Below are 18,499 nucleotides of genomic sequence, written 5' to 3'. Positions count from 1 at the left end.
TAACTATCCCACTTTGTCTGGCAAACCAATAGATGAGTTTGGGTTTGGCAGCTTCCAGGAAAAAAAAGATTGACTGAGTCCATTGTGCCAAGTGTATAGTTTGGTAGAAAAGGAATAAGGGTGTAGAGCTGCTTTTCAGGAGTTGCTCAGTTAGCCATTTCTTCCAACCACCAAAACTCACCGTAACTGTTGTCTCCTTGTTCTGTTTCCTGGTCGGTGATGTTGATCCCGGGCTCTGCAGAGAGAAGAGGAACACTCCGTCAAAGCTCCGGTCCTCTGCGTCAGACATGACTGCACGACACCAACACTCTGTCACTCCAAACAAACACGCAATGTGATCAAAGTTGTTTTCTATGCGTTGGCCGAATGAGTCCGACTAGTGCATTCTGTTCTTGTGCTGCCAATGTTTGTGTGTGTGGAGGTAGTTCTGCAGAGCAAAGCAAAGAAGGATTGCTCTCTCTCTCTTTTGTGCAGGAGTGTGCATATTTGTGTGTGATTTCAATCAATTCGGTAGAGAACTGAAATAAAGTCTAGGTGAGTTCAAATGCAACAGAGATGTATTTTTATAAGGGCGTATTTCAACACCTAGTCTGTAACACCACAAATAGCTGTCCGACATAAACCATTGATTTGCCAACAGGGTGCACCGTTTTAAATGGGTGCTGCTGAAATCAATTATGGATATTGAAGCAATAAAAGGGGGACTTTGAGGTTCTTCTCAAACCAACTGATACAAGCTTTCAGGTTGGCAAAAGATATCAAGAAACTTGAGATGGACTGACCAATCACTGGTGCCGAGTCAGTGACTTCATTAGAAAACCCCATGGTGAGAAACCCTGGGGATCCATAAAGCACCTTAACGACTCTGGAGGTACTGGGCTTTCTGCAAGGAGTCCCATGATAGCTGAATCTTTAACTTCAGGAGAACCAGTTGAGTTTGTGTCTATGGAACATTGGAGGTTACAAAGACCTTTACGGATGCCTGGTTTGTTGACGTGGATAGGACTCGAGAGCATGTCTTTTGTAGAGTCTTGCAGGATATTTTGGGAGTAACATTTGGTTTACATTGGCCATAATAAGCCAGACTTGTTCAAACAAAATCTTGGATTGCCACCAGGTTTATTTGGTCCAATTCTGTTGATGACGTTAATGAACAGAATTTTCAGGCAAAGACACTGAGCAAAAGATCTCAGACTTTGGATCTTCGCTTTTTAAAAATGATATGGTCCTTCTGGCCTTCTTGACTAAGCACTTTTATTTGTAACAATCAATGGATTCTCTTTGGGGGGGGGAATAAAAAATGAGGCGCTGGTTGAGGATTAGCACCTACAAATCTAAAGGCGTAGTTTGAAGTTAGAAAAAGGTTGAGTACTGCCTCTGCTTCCGGATTAGGTTACTGCCTCATGTGGAGGAGGTTAAGTTTGTTTTGGTAGTATTGAGTGAGAGCCTAACATCGCAAAGCTACCAACAGGTCTAATTTGCAACTAACAGCTATAGGCATGAGCTTTGTGGACTGACGTTGCAGCTTTTCCAAGTATTACAGGAGTCGCTTTTGGTCAGGATGCTCTCTAGATGGGTTACTAAGAAAAGTGTCCTAAACATCTCCTTGAGAGGCAGACCCAGGACTCACTGGAGAGATCTTTTTAGATCTGCACCCTGTAATTGAATGTATGACTATAAACTAAGAAGAGTATGGAGACATTGACTGTAAGTGGTGGGCGGATGGTGTGTAATATCTCCATGACTACTAGGCTAATTATGATCAAGGGAAAATATACTGTAGGAGTGTTTAATCAGCTCCTACAGCCATCAGCTTATTTATTTAATGAGGGGAAAGAGAGAGGTGGTTTAATCCTGACCAAAAAGAAAATCAAAGATTAAATGAGAGTGGACTTACAGAAAAGATTGCTGGACAATAGTAGGTTTTAATTGCTATGATGAAACAGATTTCAAGGAAGCAGTTTAAAATAATTCAAATCTTGTCTTGAGCCTTTCTGAATTGAAAAAAATAAAACAAAACAAACAAATGCCAAACACAAAATAACAAAAGCAATGAAGCTTTACCTGGGGCTCTGTGCTGCTCTTCTTAACCAGGCTGTTGTGTGAATGGTCACCGTGATGCATGGGGCTACCGCCTGAGTGGAATCCATTCACTGCACGAATAAATGAGACAGAAAGGTGAGATGAAGAGTTACCAGGTTTTCCACAGTGAAGACGAGTGGGTAAGTTTCAGTCATCAAGGTGTAATGTTAGTGATGATGACTGTGAAACTCCAACTCTCACAGTCAGAATTCTGACTTGCAATTCTTTGTGATGGTTCAATGCCGAGTTCAGCTGAAACCACAGAAACCTGCTATATACACAATTATGGACAAGCAAAACATTTACAAGCTACAGCAATGTAGCTGTCTAGCTAGCTAACATAGCCTTAACCAAAATAAACCCACTTGTATAACAATATTAGCTACATTTCCAGAAGCAAATGAATTAAGCTAAAAGTGTGCTAAAACAGCATGTACATTTATGAAGTCATTTCTGCCTACATCCCCCAGAATGCTGTGCAGTTCTGGATCGGAGTGATCAAATATTCTATCAGATGTTTTGATATCAATCACATCTCTATCAATATATGTTATTGATTTATTGTCCTATTTCCTCGTGGGGTCAAATTCAATCTTTCACTCGTCACACTGTCCTTCTCTAAGCATTTGACTAGAAAGCACATTTTCAAAACTTTACCATTCAGACTGTGACATTCTGGCTTTTTCTTCCTAACAAGGGAGATGAATGAGTGAATGAAGTTTGTTTCCGTATGTGGAAACATCCAGAGAACCTTCCTGCCTCTTTCTGCCCGTTCGCCTTTAGGAGCAGGGCCAAAGCGGGAGACAGAGGACTCCTCAGTTCCTCAGTTCGCGGCTGCAGATAAAGTTAGTCACAGGAAGTGTCTGTGTGTGGTGAGCATGAGCCGAGGCTTTGTGCCACCGTGGAATCTTAGGAGAATTCCCAGCCCCAGGGCACTGACACTTGAGGAAGTTGAAGTGAAAGAAACGGAGTAGAAGAGAGAGCAGTTAAGGCACCTGCTGGCAGAGAGTTCTTGTGTCGGACGGAGCTCTTGGGAGTCCCGGGGACGCTGGACGGCTTCTCCCATGTGGTCTCTGAGGGAAGGAGGTGGGGAGGGGGGTAGAGAGTGTAGGAAGTGTTAAGAAACAGTTGCAACTATTTGTGGGAAGGAATAAGAAGAAGTGATTCCATCTACAGATGCAAACTTGGCATTTCTTGCAGATGGCAATAATAATAATCATTTTTAAAAAACACTCAGACTTTTCTTTCCAGCCAGTACATAATCACTTAGGAGTAATAACTTTGATATCTAAATTATATAAATTCAATTCAATTCACTTCAAATATTCTTTAGTAATCCTAGAGGAAAATTAACTCTTATAACTTGTATTATCGAAGTTTCTTCAGAGTTGTTGTAGTTGGTGTGGGCTGAAAGAAGCTCCTGTTGCAGTCAGCATTACAGTGCATCTCAAGAAGCCTCTAACTGAAGACATTTTTGTTGTTGTTGTTCATCCTCTCATTAAGAGGATGCTCAGAGTTTCATGTGCTTCATAAAATTATGTTTATGTGACAGAGGAACACAGTAAGTGTAACATTTTCACACCTGATAATCTAGCAGACTCGGTTCGAGTGGCGACCAAAATTGCAACAGTTGTTTCAGCTGGCGCACTGCACTGTGTGAAGCAATCCAAACTCTTTGAAAAACAAGTTCACCCCCTCACCTGTGGTGGCACTGCACCAAGAACCACTGAAGGAAACAACATGAAAACCTCTGAAGAAGACTTGAGCGCAACGTCCTTCATTACGAAACGTAAACAAAATGAAACTTTGTCAAATTTTATTGTATTGTAGAACTTAATTTTTGTCTTTGCCATTTCTACTACTAGTGCTAGACTCACACGTTTGTTCAGGTTAAATTTACCCAGAATGCCTTGCACTTTAATCCACCTCCAGCTGTTGGAGGAGTCTCCAGTCTGCTTGGCATTCACATATTCATTCAAACCACGGCAAAGTTCACTTCAACCGTACCGAGGTTTGAAGGCGGCGCTTCGGAGTTTGATTACGGATCCACAGCTCTCCAAATGAACTCTAGTCAATCAATCAATCAATCAATCAAATTTTATTTGTATAGCCCATTTCAGCAGCAAGGCATTTCAAAGTGCTTTACATCATTACAAACACAGAAACATAGAATCAATAATCAAAACAAAGCATTAAGTCAAGTTCCATCAATAAATTTGTAATTGATTACATTTCAAATACAATTTTAAACAGGTGGGTTTTTAGTTGAGATTTAAAGAAGTCAGTGTTTCAGCTGTTTTATAATTTTCTGGAAGTTTGTTCCAAATTTGTGGTGCATAGATGCTGAAAGCTGCTTCTCCTCGTTTGGTTCTGGTTCTGGGGATGCAGAGCAGACCAGAACCGGAAGACCTGAGAGGTCTGGAAGGTTGATACAACAACAGCAGATCTTTAATGTATTGTGGTGCTAAGCCGGTCAGTAATTTATAAACTAACAACAGTATTTTAAAGTCTATTCTTTGAGCCACAGGGAGCCAGTGGAGGGACTTTAAAACTGGTGTTATGTCTATCTTCCTGGTTTTAGTGAGAACGCGAGCAGCAGCATTCTGGATCAGCTGCAGCTGTTTGATTGATTTGTTGGACAGACCTGTGAAGACGCTGTTGCAATAATCAATACGACTGAAGATGAACGCGTGGATGAGTTTCTCTAGATCTGGCTGAGACATTAGTCCTTTAATCCTGGAAATGTTCTTCAGGTGATAGAAGGCCGACTTTGTAACTGTCTTTATGTGGCTCTGGAGGTTCAGGTCAGAGTCCATCACTACTCCCAGGTTTCGGGCTGATCGCTGGTTTTCAGTTGTAATAACTGAAGCTGTGCATTGACTCTAGATCTATAACTCTAGATCGTTCCTCTTTAGGTCCAAAAATAATAACTTCAGTTTTGTTTCTGTTCAGCTGGAGAAAGTTTTGGCACATCCACACATTTATCTGTTCCAATCACTGAACAGATGTTCAGTGATTGGATGGGCTCTGAGTCACCTGGTGACATCGTAATGTAGAGCTGTGTGTCATCTGCATAGTTATGGTAGCTAATATTTCCTGTTATAACCTGAGCTAGTGAGAGCATATAAATATTGAATAAAAGGGGTCCTAGGATTGAACCTTGGGGTACCCCACATGTGACCTTTGACCTCTTTGATGAAAAGTTTCCAATTGAAACAAAGAAATCCCTGTTCTTTATGTAGGATTCAAACCAGTTAAGCACTGGACTGGAGAGTCCGACCCAACTCTCCAGTCGATTATAAGTTGTTTTCCTGACTTTATTTTTGTGTTTTAATAGTGTAAAGCACTTTGAACTGGGCATACTGCTGAAATGTGCTATACAAATAAACTTGATTGATCGATTGATTAAAGTGGAATAAACAAGACTGGTGTGAATGTCCTCTAAAAGTGCAAGGCCTAGATAAATAGTTTCAGATGAGAGCAGATATACAAGTTGCTGATAAATAAAGAGAGAAGAACGAGATAAGCTGCTGGACGACCTTTGCGGAAATGGAAACCTTACATAGCTCCAAGTCAGTCTTAAATAAACAGACTAGATCATAATGAAATTCCTGATGTTACAGGAAGCTGAACATATGTCGTTTTTAGTGCAAGACCTTATTTCTTTGGAACTATCTCACCTCCCAATTAATCAGCTGAAGCCATTTGTGGGTACTGTAACTCAAATCTGTGCTTTGTGTCAAAGTTCCAGCTGCAAAAGACTCATAAAAGAGAAGAGCTCTCTTTTACTTACTTCTCTCTGGCTATTCTTGCTTTGACTAGGGCTGGGGAAGACATGCGAGGAGCTTTTATTGAATTAGAGCCTTTCGGCTACTCTGCTCTATTTATCCCTGCTTAGCAGAGAAAGGAAGCAGCTGAGCCAAGCCTATCAGCTCAAATGACACGGGCGGAGAGGGTATAACCGGCAGCAGGCTGTGTGACTTCAGGCGGGATGTACAGCATTAGGCCAGAGCCTCTCCTCACAGGCCACATATGCATCAGTTACTCCTCTCTCTTCTCATAAATCCCGATCGATACTGAAGGAAACACTGGGTAATACTGCTGAAATATATTGTTTCTTATTGGATAAAGAAAATTGCTTTATTAAAATCTTTTCCCTGTACACTGGATACAGATGGTGGGGCTTCATGAAGAACCTGTCTGACAAGTTTGAATGGAAGATTTGATTCTAGAGGTTTTGCATTCAAATTTGTAGGCCTGTCGCAATAAGTAATAAATCGATTAATCGCACAATAAATTAAAAAAGGCATTGATCATTTGCATTTGTTTGATTTAGAGTTTTTCTCTTTCCTCTCTCTCTTGGCATCAAAAATTATTTGGATGATGAGACGGACTCTCTGCTTGCTTACGAAACATTCTCTGCTTGCTTCTGGAACAAAAAAAGCAAGCACACCCAGTAAAACGCTTTAATTCTATTGGCTTACAGGTTGCCAGGCGACGGTGCATTTTTGTTCCAGAAGCAAGCAGAGAATGTTTCGTAGTCCAAGCAGAGACTCTGTCTGAGCGTGAGAAGAAGTTTTGAATACAATCATTACAAATTTTGAGAAGACGTGAAGTCCTGCTTTCAAAATAAAAATGTAAGCAAAAGTATTAAAAGTTTTGAGAAATAAATACATGAAATCCTGCTTTGAGACTGAAAATGTGTGCTCTTGGATTATGGCAGAAAAATTCCCCCAGTCTCTTACGGAGAAATTCCTGAAAAGTCGTATGAATAAAGGAAATCTAAGCCAGAGAATGCCTAGTATATGTGATTTATATGGTATGAATTCATAGTAAAGATAATAAAATTAGAATTTTGAATTCTCTTTTTACTCTTAAGAGGCACGTATTTCTTTTCTGTCCAAAATTTCCTCATTTTGCAAACATGATCTTTTTCCACTCAACAGCCGACCGAAGAAGACTCGATCTTCGCTCACCTACCGCATCGACTTATTGTCCACCGCACAGCCTTAGTAACGGGAAGCATCCCTTATTTAGGATTCAAGAAGCAGGGGGGAAAAATGGCCTAGTTAGCTCTAACTGAGATATATTTTATTCATAACCATATGACAGAGGTCTCTGATGCTGCCTCCTGTTGCTCGTAGTGACAGAAACCCATCCACTCTGGCAAGGAAACAGGAAAAAGACTAAAATTTACGCTTTGGGTTTTTAAAATACATATACCTCAACGCCTTTTCTGACCAGTTTGTCAAATATATCATGAAAGACTGCCCAAGTTTTTGAATAAACATAAAATTGGATGGATTTGGTAAGGTGTGCGCATACCGCACTCTCACCAACACACCACCTCAATCAGACTGGGACAAACGGAGACTGTTAGCAAACCGCAGCACCCTGCAACACAGGAAGGAAAAAGTCAAAGAAAGAAAGAAAGACAAGGACACCCAACCCTCACCCACCCACGCTGCTTTGTTACCATGGCACTGTCATAACACAACACACACAGAACAGTAATAAAACTGAACTTTAGAGTAACAATGGCAAAGACAGGTAAAAATAAAAAATAATATTAGAGTTGCTATAAATATCAATTGTTGGAAGGAAAAGGTTATCAGCGCTGCGCAGCTTTGCTAAAATAAACGTTCTAAATGTACCCGAGCTCGGCTCACCATCTTGCAATGGCGACAGAAGGAGAGAGAAAAAGCTTCGCTTCATCTTTCTGACAGAACCTCGGAGCCACCTAACCATATCCTCAAATACGAGGAGGAAGACGAGGAGGGAATCCCCTTGCTCTCGTGCCTGGGTGGAGCGCCGAGCCAATTTTAAACCTCCTCTCTCATCTTTCAAGGCCGCAACCCCGACCGCTGCCACCACAAAGAGAGACGTACAAGATGCGAACATCCCTGACGGGGAAATGGTTACGGTCTTTAAAGAACCCTTTGCCACAATCCCAGCTAAAGAGGGTGGACAGGTGCAATGACATGCTGCGTAAACAAGCTACGCTGGTCCCGTTTTCATTGCTCCTGAGAGATGAGGATTCAGTTGGAAAAGTGCCTGATGCACATCCCTTAAATTTCTAAATTCAAATTAAATGGAAACAAACTGACTGGGAAAGTGTTGACGTGAAAATTGGCGACTTTAGGACACCAAATATGAAGCTCTTAAAAGTGAGTCAGATGTAGCGTTCTGCAAAAGCACTTTGCCTTTCCCTGAAACCTCGTCACAAACTGTTAAGTTCATGTTCAAAAATTGCACTAAAACTGCTCCTTCTGTTATTATTTCTAACCAATAAAATAAAGGATGACGCCTTCGCAGAACAGCTTTAAAGAATTTGCAGTTTTGTGAAGGACACTTCCTTCCTGCAGACTTTGAAACAGAGTTGATGCAAGTAAGGCCACGCACCAAAAAAACAAAAGCACTGAAATGAGCAATTACCACACCAATTTCAAAACTACGTTCTTTGGTGACCTTCAAAACAAAAATCGGATTCATTTAGATTTAGGTTCCGTTAAATGAACATAATGTGTGAAGACCTTTCCTACTGATACTAAAGAGTCAAAATAGTTGAGCCACCTACCACTCACAAACATTCATTCAAACATTCAGAATATTAATGAACAAACAGCGTCATGAAGACCAACAAACATAGGACACAGGTTGGGATAAAGTTGTTGAGAAGTTTATTAATTGTACACTCTACAAATCTGTCCTTTGTGGGTGATTGGTACAAAGAACGCCATAAAAAGTTACATTTCATGTTCACCACCAAGGAGACAGGAACTATGTTAAAGAAAGCTCTATTCAGATGAGACCTACTTGAAACATGGTGGTGCTCAAATCATAACTTTACTTGACAGTAAATCTAGAAGCTTTGACACGGTGGGGTCGGTAAGGGAGTGGCAAGAGGTCTAGGTAGGGTGAAGTATCATCAGCCAAGTATGTGAAAGTATGTGGAAATAGTCCACAAATCACAAAATTTGGAAGAAAACAAAGGCAAGTTTTAGGTATAAAAGTCTCATTTAGTTAATTTGTGATTGTGTCATTTATTTGCACTATTTCAGTCTTTAAATAACCATAATTTGCACTTAAATTTCTACATTTGTCAGTCTGATGACATCATTTCTAAATATCAAATCAGGTGTTATGACTGTACAGTTACTCAGTACTTAGGTCTCTTTCTAACATTTAAAGGAATTTATTGGATAGCTACTATTTACTTTTACTTGAGTAAAAAAATATGTTGAAGTATTGCTACTTTCACCTAGGCTACAAGAAGCTTCTGAACATAAGTATGTTTTTAAAGATGTGAAATTTGAGGGGGCAGTTGCCCCCTTCTTGCCTCCCTGTAGCTCCGCCCCTAGCAGTGATGCTTGTTATCAGCAGGGAAGGAAAATATGGTAAGAGTTGATGGGAAGATGGGTGGAGCTTTGGGCAAAACTCAAAGAAAACCTTTTATAGGTTCTAGAAGACCAAAGGCAGATGTTCACTTCTCAGCAGGTTGGTGACCCCAAACATAAATTCAGATCTACCGCAGAATGGTTCAGATCAAAGCATATTTAGTCACTGACAACTTTCTGTCTGATCTGACTATGAGTGAGAAAAAAAGATTAGCAATAATTTCACTTTCTAGAGAAAGAAAGGTGGTAGATTTCTATCAAGTGTTTTCCCACAACGTAACGTGGTATTTCAGTAGCAAAAGAATCGCTGAAAGTAAGATATTCTTAGCTTCCTCCTCAGCAGTCATGCACTACTTAGTGACAGTCAATCAGATAAAATCCCAATACAATACAGTGAAGTTTATGGTTGTTATACGAGAAAAGGTGTAAAAGGGGAGGAAAACCTTTTACAGTCCACTGAAGGCCCATCATTCTACAACTCTCTTTTTAGGACATGGTCTGTTATCACCTTGAGACTGGTAGCACTGCATTCTCGCTCGTTCGAACAAGAGTTGCCAAGTCAAGAAATGACTGCCATCAGTCAGCTTTTACAACACGGCCACGCAAGGATAGTAAAGGCAGACAATGAAGCAGGGAATTCTGCAATGGCGGTGAACTGAGGAGGGAATTAAACCGTCTCCTTGCCAATATGTCCGTGAATGTTGTGTTCAGGGACACAACTGCTGATCATGGAGAATGAAACAAGCAGCAGTACTGGCAGACCGACAGACAGAGAGCAAACAACCTAAATGCAAAAAATCTATGTCGTTCATCACAATACAGCAGTCAGTAGACGTTCAAACTCAAAGAAAGGGTGGTGGTGAACTATTTAAATTAATCAGTTCATTTTAATATGATTGAACGCCATTGAGTTTAGAACAGTGGTCGTAGTTTAAAACACTGCAATCCATTCAATGAAGGATTTACAGCCTGATCTTACAGGCACATCTAAAGAACAATTTGAATTTTGTTCACATTTTTTAATTGTGAGGGGAATAGGGATAAGAAATGTTTCCCGGAAGCTCTGGGATAGGAATGTGATGTTTTACAATGTAATGTTTCCTTTCTAAGATAATAAAAATTGTGTTGCAAAAAAAGTGAATTTTGTTAAAAAAAATTTTTTAAAAGTTTGACATTTTTTGGCACTCATGTCAGAAAGTGAAGCTCATATAACATGTAGAGTCATTACAGACGCAGCAAAAAATATTTCAAGCCTTTATTGCATACAATAAGGGATCATTTTTACTGAATCTAATGAATTGAGTGACAAAATATGTTGAACTTTTTTGTAATATAAATTTTTTTAGATGTAACTGCAGTATTTAATCTAATCTTTAGAGGTAGTGGGAGGCAATAATTGCCCCATGAAAGCTACCCCAATGCATCCACGTTGTTCCAAGGCATTCTGAGGTTTGTAGTTTTAGTAATGCATGCAATGTATAGCAACACTACTTATAGTGTCACCTTCCTAAAATAATGGCTAGGTGGGGTTTTTTGCCAAAAGTGATATATTTTTTTTTTACCTTAATCATCTTTTGGTAGGAAGGAAGTGATTTTGTCAAAGTCAACAAAACAAGTACAAGAAAAATTTAAAGAAACAACTTAGGCCATTGTTTTAGGAAGATGACGGTATTTGAAAAAAAAAATTGCAGTGCAACTATGAGGCCGACTAAACGCAGTGCAGTATCAGTTTCTCTCACCATTGTTTGCGGTGTTGACATAGTACTGCTTCCCTTGCGGAGACATGTAGCATTTCCAGTGAGGAGGCAGAGGCTCTCCGATGTCCTCGACAGGCAGCTGACTCAGAGACGCTGTCCTCTGTTGACAGAGAGAAGCAATAAATGTTAATAATCAGGAAAAGGGCTCATCAGCAGCGTGCTAGCTGTGAGACAAAACATTTATTTCCCAAGTGTGCTTCATCACCGACATAAACCGCTGAAGACAAAGATGTGAAAGAAATTAAAGAAACGAACGTCGGTAAGGATCCTGCGCAAAATGTGCAGCACTGAGTCCAGCCAGGATCTCATTTTCTCAAGTGTTTCTAAAGTAAAATGACATCATGGTGGAGCGGGCTCTGCCGCAAAAAGAACAACAAGCTGCAGCGGGAGGACTGAGACCCGCCGCGGCGGAGTCAGCATATGTGCACACGGTGAGCAGCTGAGCGCAACATGAGAGCGTGTATAGGCAAACTACACACATCTGCTGCTGATTAGCGGGAAAACAATGGGTTGGAACCGAGGAACGCAGTGAGGGGATGCTCTTTGGAGGCCGGAGAGAGTCAGGATAACTTCCAGCTTCTGTCCAGCGAGCAGCGTTCATATCTGGCACGACAGGGTTCGTTTTAGGAGGTGCAAGTAAAATTTAAGCAGCCGTTTAAGTATAGAAGTCCTTCCCAATGTAGCACTTGTGGAAATACTCTTTTCCTCATTACTATGTTCAGACCTACTTTGTGGAATGTGTTGCAGGGATAATAAGCAACCATGTGTCCATTTTTACACATGTAGGTTATGCTTTGTACTCAATTGTTGATTTAAAGTCGTAATCAAGTCATAGTCCCTTGTGAAATGAACAACAGAATGAAGGCAGAAAGGTTTTGTCATCACCCACAGTGAAACTAGTCCTGCTCCACATGAGTTGAAGTGCCACTGAGCAAGGAAGAAGTCATGACTCCAAAAGCAACATAGTCGAATAATTTTCTTTTTTTATTTTTTGCAATTTTTGGAGAGATTGTCCTGTGCTACATTTTTTCATGGATCCAATATTGTTCAACATTGACCTACTGTTAATAAAGCCACTAGCCCCGTTTCTGTTTGGTTGCAAAAAAAACAAATGATATTGATTAAAATCCTGCTTTTTCCAGACTTTTTTTTAAAACTAACATTATCAGTTTTAGCTACATTACATTGGAAGCAATGGGGGATGCTGGGGTTGTGTTTGGCGGTTTCTACTGAAATGAGCAACTTTTCTTGAGAGAAACTTTCACCAACCAGTTGAAAAAAAAATTTGTTTTACAATGAAAGAAAAACACAGGGAGATATTAACAAAAGTCTATGTAGCTGTAGCATTGTTAGACAAGAGGACAAAAAATGGGACAACACGTCTGAAAGGTAATCTCCTATTGTCACTGTTAACTGACAAGCTAGGTTTAGCATTGCAAAACAGCTAGCCCCTTGAAGAAGTTAGAAAAGTAGCTAGCTAGCTAGCTGCTAGTTTGAGAAACTATAGAACTGAATGTGCCCATAGCCTTGCTCATTAACTCAAATGAAGTAACATTTTCTAAGTTACCTGTGAGAAACACAACAAAATCCTTTGAAGCCAGATTTTAAGTTGGGAAAGTCCAAGCTTGGCAAGCAGCAGCAAAATTAGCATTCAATATGGCTGCTTATAGTGAAAGATGCCTGCATGAACTGTTTAGCACTTTTCGTTTCTTAGTAAAATATTGCAACGTTCTGTAAAATATCTATTGGTAAACATGTCCCTTTTTGTGTTTGAATATGTACAATGGAGACACTTATATAGATTCCTATTAATACTTATTGACAAAAAGCTACGAAATGCTTTGGCTAATTTTGCTAAAAGAGTTCTAAGCTGAAACTTGGAATGAGACACCATCAAACATCCAAGATTTTACTTTCAAAACAAAGAAAGAAGTACTTTTATTTTTGGTGTTCAAAAAAAAAGACAGATTAGAACTGAATAGAGTAAGCAAACCCGTTCTCAGGGTAAATTATTGCTTCAAACGACCTCTGCTGTAATATGGGATCATTGAAACAGCACATCAATTTAATTTCATTAGATAACACAGCCCTTAGCCGTTGAACACATATCATTACTTCATCATCGTGTTTCTGTTGTAACCAAACACCATTATGTGCCGAGTTCAACCCAATCTGTCCCTGAGAAAGAGCTTTTAGAACCACAGAGACTGAAGCCACAACATGCTGTTGAGGCTAGGATGATACCCAACCCTCTCTGGACCCACAGGATGAGAGAGCAAGAATATGTGTGGGTTAAGACTGCGTGTAATTACACAGCATCCAACAACATCGCAGCAATGTTTCCTCTTTGATGGTCCCGGGGGCTGATGTTATATTTGTCAGTGTTCTGTTTTGGAAAAGAGGAATTACTCAAACCATCCACTAAAGTCCCTCCGCTGAAAACAATGGCTATGAATGAAACAATGAACAAACAACAAGCCATTAAAATAAATTTTAAAAAGCTATTTTCACTCAGGGAAGGTCACTGGATGAGATGAATGTGTTCTGAAAAAAAAAAAGATGAAAAAAGGTTTTTGTAACTGTCAAACTAGTTACCAGACTTTTATTTGCAACATTTGTAATTCAAACAGACACTTCTAAGAATGCATGCAGAGAATCAGCTGGAGACCAGAATATGCTGGTAAATCAGGATAATGTGGATATTGAAAATTGATTGATAGACAGCAGAACAATATTAGTAAGGAGCTGAAAACTAATGTCAGAGGGACCCCATAAAGCAGGGGTCTCAAACTCAATTTACCCGAGGGCTGCTGGAGGTAGAGTCAGAATCGAAAGAGGAAATGGGGAGATTATGTCACTACAAGATGATGATCAAATAAATTCCACTTCTCCATACCCCCTTTCCAGGCATATTCACCAAACAAGTGGTGTATTTGTGTGCAATTTAGTATGAGAGGGAGCTATGTAACAGGATGCTGCATTCACACTGAGGATCTTACAAGTCCTAACTTTGCTTTGTGTGTTTTTCCTTTTTTTTGGTGGAATGTATGAAATAGGTTCATTGATTCATTCCTACATCGATTTTGTTTTGTGAGCTCTGGCAACTTTCAGACTGATCTCTGGAGATCCTCCAACACTGGCTCTGGTGACCTCTGAGCTGACCTCTGACATAGTTCATGTGGCCTACAGGCAAGCCTCACAAACTCTGTGCTTCTTGGACAGTATTTTTTGGACTTTGGTTTTACTCCTTCCAAACTGTCCAAGAAGCACAAAGTTTGCTTCTTGGACAGTTTGGAAGGAGCTCTTATTTTATTTTTTGGACTTTTTAAGAACTCCCTCCAAGGCCCTCACTGGGTTCATGACGTTTTAGGTGTTATTGATTGATCAAGGGATCTGGAGTCTACCCTTTGGGAAACGGGGTCTGTCATGTCCCATGGTACTTTGAGTTTGTGTTGTCATTATTTTTGATTGCAAGGCATTGGAGTTCCATAGGTATCTCATTTCTCCATTTGAAACCTAGTCGTCTGGTCACTTAGGGTGCTTTCACACCGGATTATCTGTTAAGACTCGGTTTGATTGGGGACTGGAATAGCAACACTTGCTACATTTTCTGCTGGTGGTTTTAGCGGTTGTAGGATTTCTCTCTCGTCTATGGGAAAAGACCATGAGCCATTTCTCCAGCTAATGTTAGAGTCTTGTGTTTGTTTTGGTTGTATATAGTTACCCAGCGCTACATAGTCCAACTCTTGCATCCGCATATGCATTCGAACCACGCCAGAGTTAACGACCAAAGAACCAAGATCAGAATTCGCTTGTTTTCGCACATCAGCATTCGATTGTGCATTCACACCTTCCCAAACAAACCGGACTTTCTAGGCAAACAGACTAAACAGGGCTGGTGTGAATGTAGCCTTAGTGCTTCCCTGATCTTCTGATTCAGTGTTCTCTCTGTAATCTTTTGATTATCATTCATTCTGATGTTGTCTTGTGTTCTGTGTGGACTATTCACTGTCCTTCAGTCATCTATTCCTGCTTTCCACCCAGGTGCCAATAATTGTACGAATCAACTCACCTTGATGAGAATTACTGTCTACATTTGGGTCATCAAATAACAGAAATCATGACATGGGGCTGACAAAACTTTAAGAGTTTTTACCAGTACTTTTTTTTTTAAGAAATAGGAAGAACTAAACAACGGGGTGGAGAAGAAAGTGTTCAGGATCAAGGCAATAAAAGACTCCTGATTGTCTTTCTCTTCTTGGCTATTTCCCAGTTGGCTTGTTTCTGGACACTTGTTTGTCATCAGTGAACTGATACCAAAGTATTTATTTTTCTCTGAGCTGAGCAGAAGCAGGCGGAGGCAGATGGGAGTGGGCTGCTTGAGTTCAGCATTGCTAGAGAACATAAAGAAAATCTGGGACATGGAGGCAGTTTATAATTACTTCTGCACTGCAATAACAACAACAAAAAAGAGGAATCTGAAATGAAACCCTCCTCAACATAATCAAAACCTGAGTCCGGCATGAGTGAGAGGATGGGAACACCTTGCGGTGTGAAAGTGAGAGGCAACTTGCAGGCTGCGCTTCTTTTTCCAACATATGCGACGATAAATAATGCACCGTTCCAGATGGTTTGCATTCCGTACCGCAGACTGCCTTCGGCTGCACATTCGCAGCCTGGCTGCATCGCCGCTGGCACGGAACTCGTCAACTCACGTCGACCGCAACAAACGCTGCTGCCGCGCCAACACACCCGCGTTACCGTTCGACGGATGAACTTTTAATTGAACACGCATCAGTCATTACTGCTGTCAACTTAAAGACAGGACAACGTGAAACCTAAGAAGCCTACTATCTGAGCAAGAAGATTACAAGCTGTTTTAATTAAGTTATTTCCAGACATAACAATTGAGCAATTATATTACCTGCTATAGTCAACAGTCATCTGCTGGAGGTAATACTTTCCTTTATTGTTTTTCTCTGAAGGTCACCATGGTAACACACTGAAGCTTTACAGGGCATGTAGGATGCACGCAAACATTTGGAACAAGGTTCTCTGGTCAAGTTTATGATGGAGTACAAAAGGTCGTTCTAAGAAAAGAAAATTTATGAAAAAATAAAAATTACCAGAATAAAATCAGAAAGCCAAATATTACGATAATAAACTCAGATTATTATCAAGTATATTATCGAGAACAGTTCTCAAAACAGTTCTGTTATGATAACAGTAATATTCTCATAATATTACAAGAAGACGTGCAAAAATAAAATCATAGTATCTTGAGAATGAAGTCATATTATGAGAACAAAGTCGAAACAATCTAAACAAAAATAAAGTCGTCGTGTTACGAAAATGAAGATTACAGGAATAAAATTGCACGAGAACAAAGTTGAAGTAATACAAGAATAAAGTCATAATATTTTTCGAATAAAGTTGTAGCATTATGACTTTATTCTCATACTATTTCTGTTGTATTCTCATAATTTTATCACTTTAATTTTTCAGCGTGCTCCTAAAACTCCGTTGTGCAATCTTGACCAAAGTTAATGCTAATGAATTTTTGGATACAAAATCCGGTCTCTAGAAGTGCAAAGTTGAAAAAGACACACCTCAAAATACCTGCAGCTTTTACTTCTACAAAAGAAGTACTAAATACAAATACACGCCACATTTTTTCATATGTTTAACTGTAATAATTTCAAAACTCCTGCACAATTTTCCTTCCGCAGCTCAATCATGCGCTACTTTGGCTTCAGATAAAAATCCAACACGACACACTGCAGTTTGTTTGCAACGTGACAAAGGCTGAAGGGACATGAATACTTCTGCTGTGTGTCAACAGTAATAAAAGGCAGTGAAAGGGATCATTAGTGCCTCGTTTTGTGGACATGCTTGAAAGCCTTTATTAGAGCGTCTGAAGTCAGAAGGCGAGGACCGCTTTGAAACGCTTCAGCCTTCCACGCGTCAACCGGTCCAGTCTGACGCGTCTCATGATGATGAATTCCTACATGCCGACCCCGACCGCTCTTTCTGACTCAGCCTACTTTTGTTCTTCTGTTAGTTTCAAAAACATCCAACGAGCAGCTCAGATATTCTCCTGTCTGAAGCAAAGAAAAAAAATCAATCTGTTGTATTTCTATCTTCTTAACTTTGATTTTTTTTTGTATATGCAGTCATGTTCAATAAGTTTGAATATCATTAAACAGTTCAGGAACTCAATGCACTAACAAACTATATCAATTCATTACAAACTCATGTTTTGAAACCATTTACAATGACTTTTACAATTTTAAACTGGTGAATAAAACAATAAAGATCAGAATGTGATATCAGAGTAATAAAAAAGTTGTTTTTTTTATTATGTGGCCTTAATGGAAAGTGTTTTTAAAGATTATTTAAAGATTATTTTCAAATGGTACATTCACACTCTGACAAGTGAGCCCATTTGGAACGCATATTTTAATTTATTGAACACAACTGGATATTAAAGAGAATTTACTGTAAACTATAAACACAAAGTCAAAACTGTTTTTGATGTTATTTGTTTGCAATATTGCACATTTTTTCTTCTACATTAACAACAGTAACCTACAAAGTAAAAATTCATTTAGGACAGCGTTGCTAGAAAAAAAAACCTCGTAATGATTTAAATATTTTTCTCTCAAAATAAAGGTTGAAAATTTCAGACTTTCCGAATGCAACATTAACAACAGATGCCGCAAGATGCATCTGCATAAATCCCGAAAAATCTTTTACTAGATTCACATACAGATCTACAGCTGAAGAGTATTTGTAATATTCATGATGCCTAACAGAAGCAGCCCAATGCATTCCTCATCGTCCTGGGACTGTAAACAGAGGCAGGGACTTTCTTCCCTAAATAACAGACATTTCCCACATGTTTAAAAAAAAAAGGAAAAAAACATGCAACATCGCTTATTATGGAAAACAAAATATCTCGTGGTTTGTCGGTTTCAGTGACGCTGGCTCTCCGCCTGGAAAACCAAGCGCAATTTGTTAAATTCCCTCAGAATATGGATTCAAGCAAATAGCTGGCCTCGCGCTGAGGCTGGAGAGAAAGGAGCCGGTGTTGAACTAAAGCATCCAGTTCACCTTTTACCTGGACTCTGACACTCAGCTGGAGCCTACAGGAAGTATGCTGCTTGTTCCCACTTCACAGTCATTAAAGGGAAGTTCAAACCTAACCGGATGAGCTGCACTGTAACCCGATTACTAAAGTGTCAAAAAAGAAGCGTTTGACTC

General features: G+C 39.7%; 1 protein-coding gene across 2 annotated transcripts in view; it reads right to left on the bottom strand.

The window, feature by feature from the left end:
- gas7b (growth arrest-specific 7b) overlaps positions 1-18,499 on the bottom strand; it is a 56,604-nt gene that overhangs the window by 22,308 nt on the left and 15,797 nt on the right. Inside the window, exons 1-5 of one of the 2 annotated variants that reach the window (XM_028029574.1) lie at positions 11,492-11,595; positions 11,219-11,336; positions 3,078-3,155; positions 2,065-2,153; positions 182-235 (exon numbers count right to left, since the gene is read on the bottom strand). In XM_028029574.1, the coding sequence (XP_027885375.1) occupies positions 182-235; positions 2,065-2,153; positions 3,078-3,155; positions 11,219-11,336; positions 11,492-11,545 (393 nt within the window). In that variant the 5' untranslated portion in view covers positions 11,546-11,595. Of the gene's footprint in view, positions 1-181; positions 236-2,064; positions 2,154-3,077; positions 3,156-11,218; positions 11,337-11,491; positions 11,596-18,499 lie in introns of those variants that run through there. The other variant, XM_028029573.1, reaches the window with a different exon arrangement.

The sequence above is a fragment of the Xiphophorus couchianus genome, chromosome 10, assembly GCF_001444195.1.
Source record: "Xiphophorus couchianus chromosome 10, X_couchianus-1.0, whole genome shotgun sequence".
NCBI lineage: Eukaryota > Metazoa > Chordata > Actinopteri > Cyprinodontiformes > Poeciliidae > Xiphophorus > Xiphophorus couchianus.
Note: the sequence above shows the minus strand (reverse complement) of the source record. Positions and strands in the feature narration are given on the sequence as shown.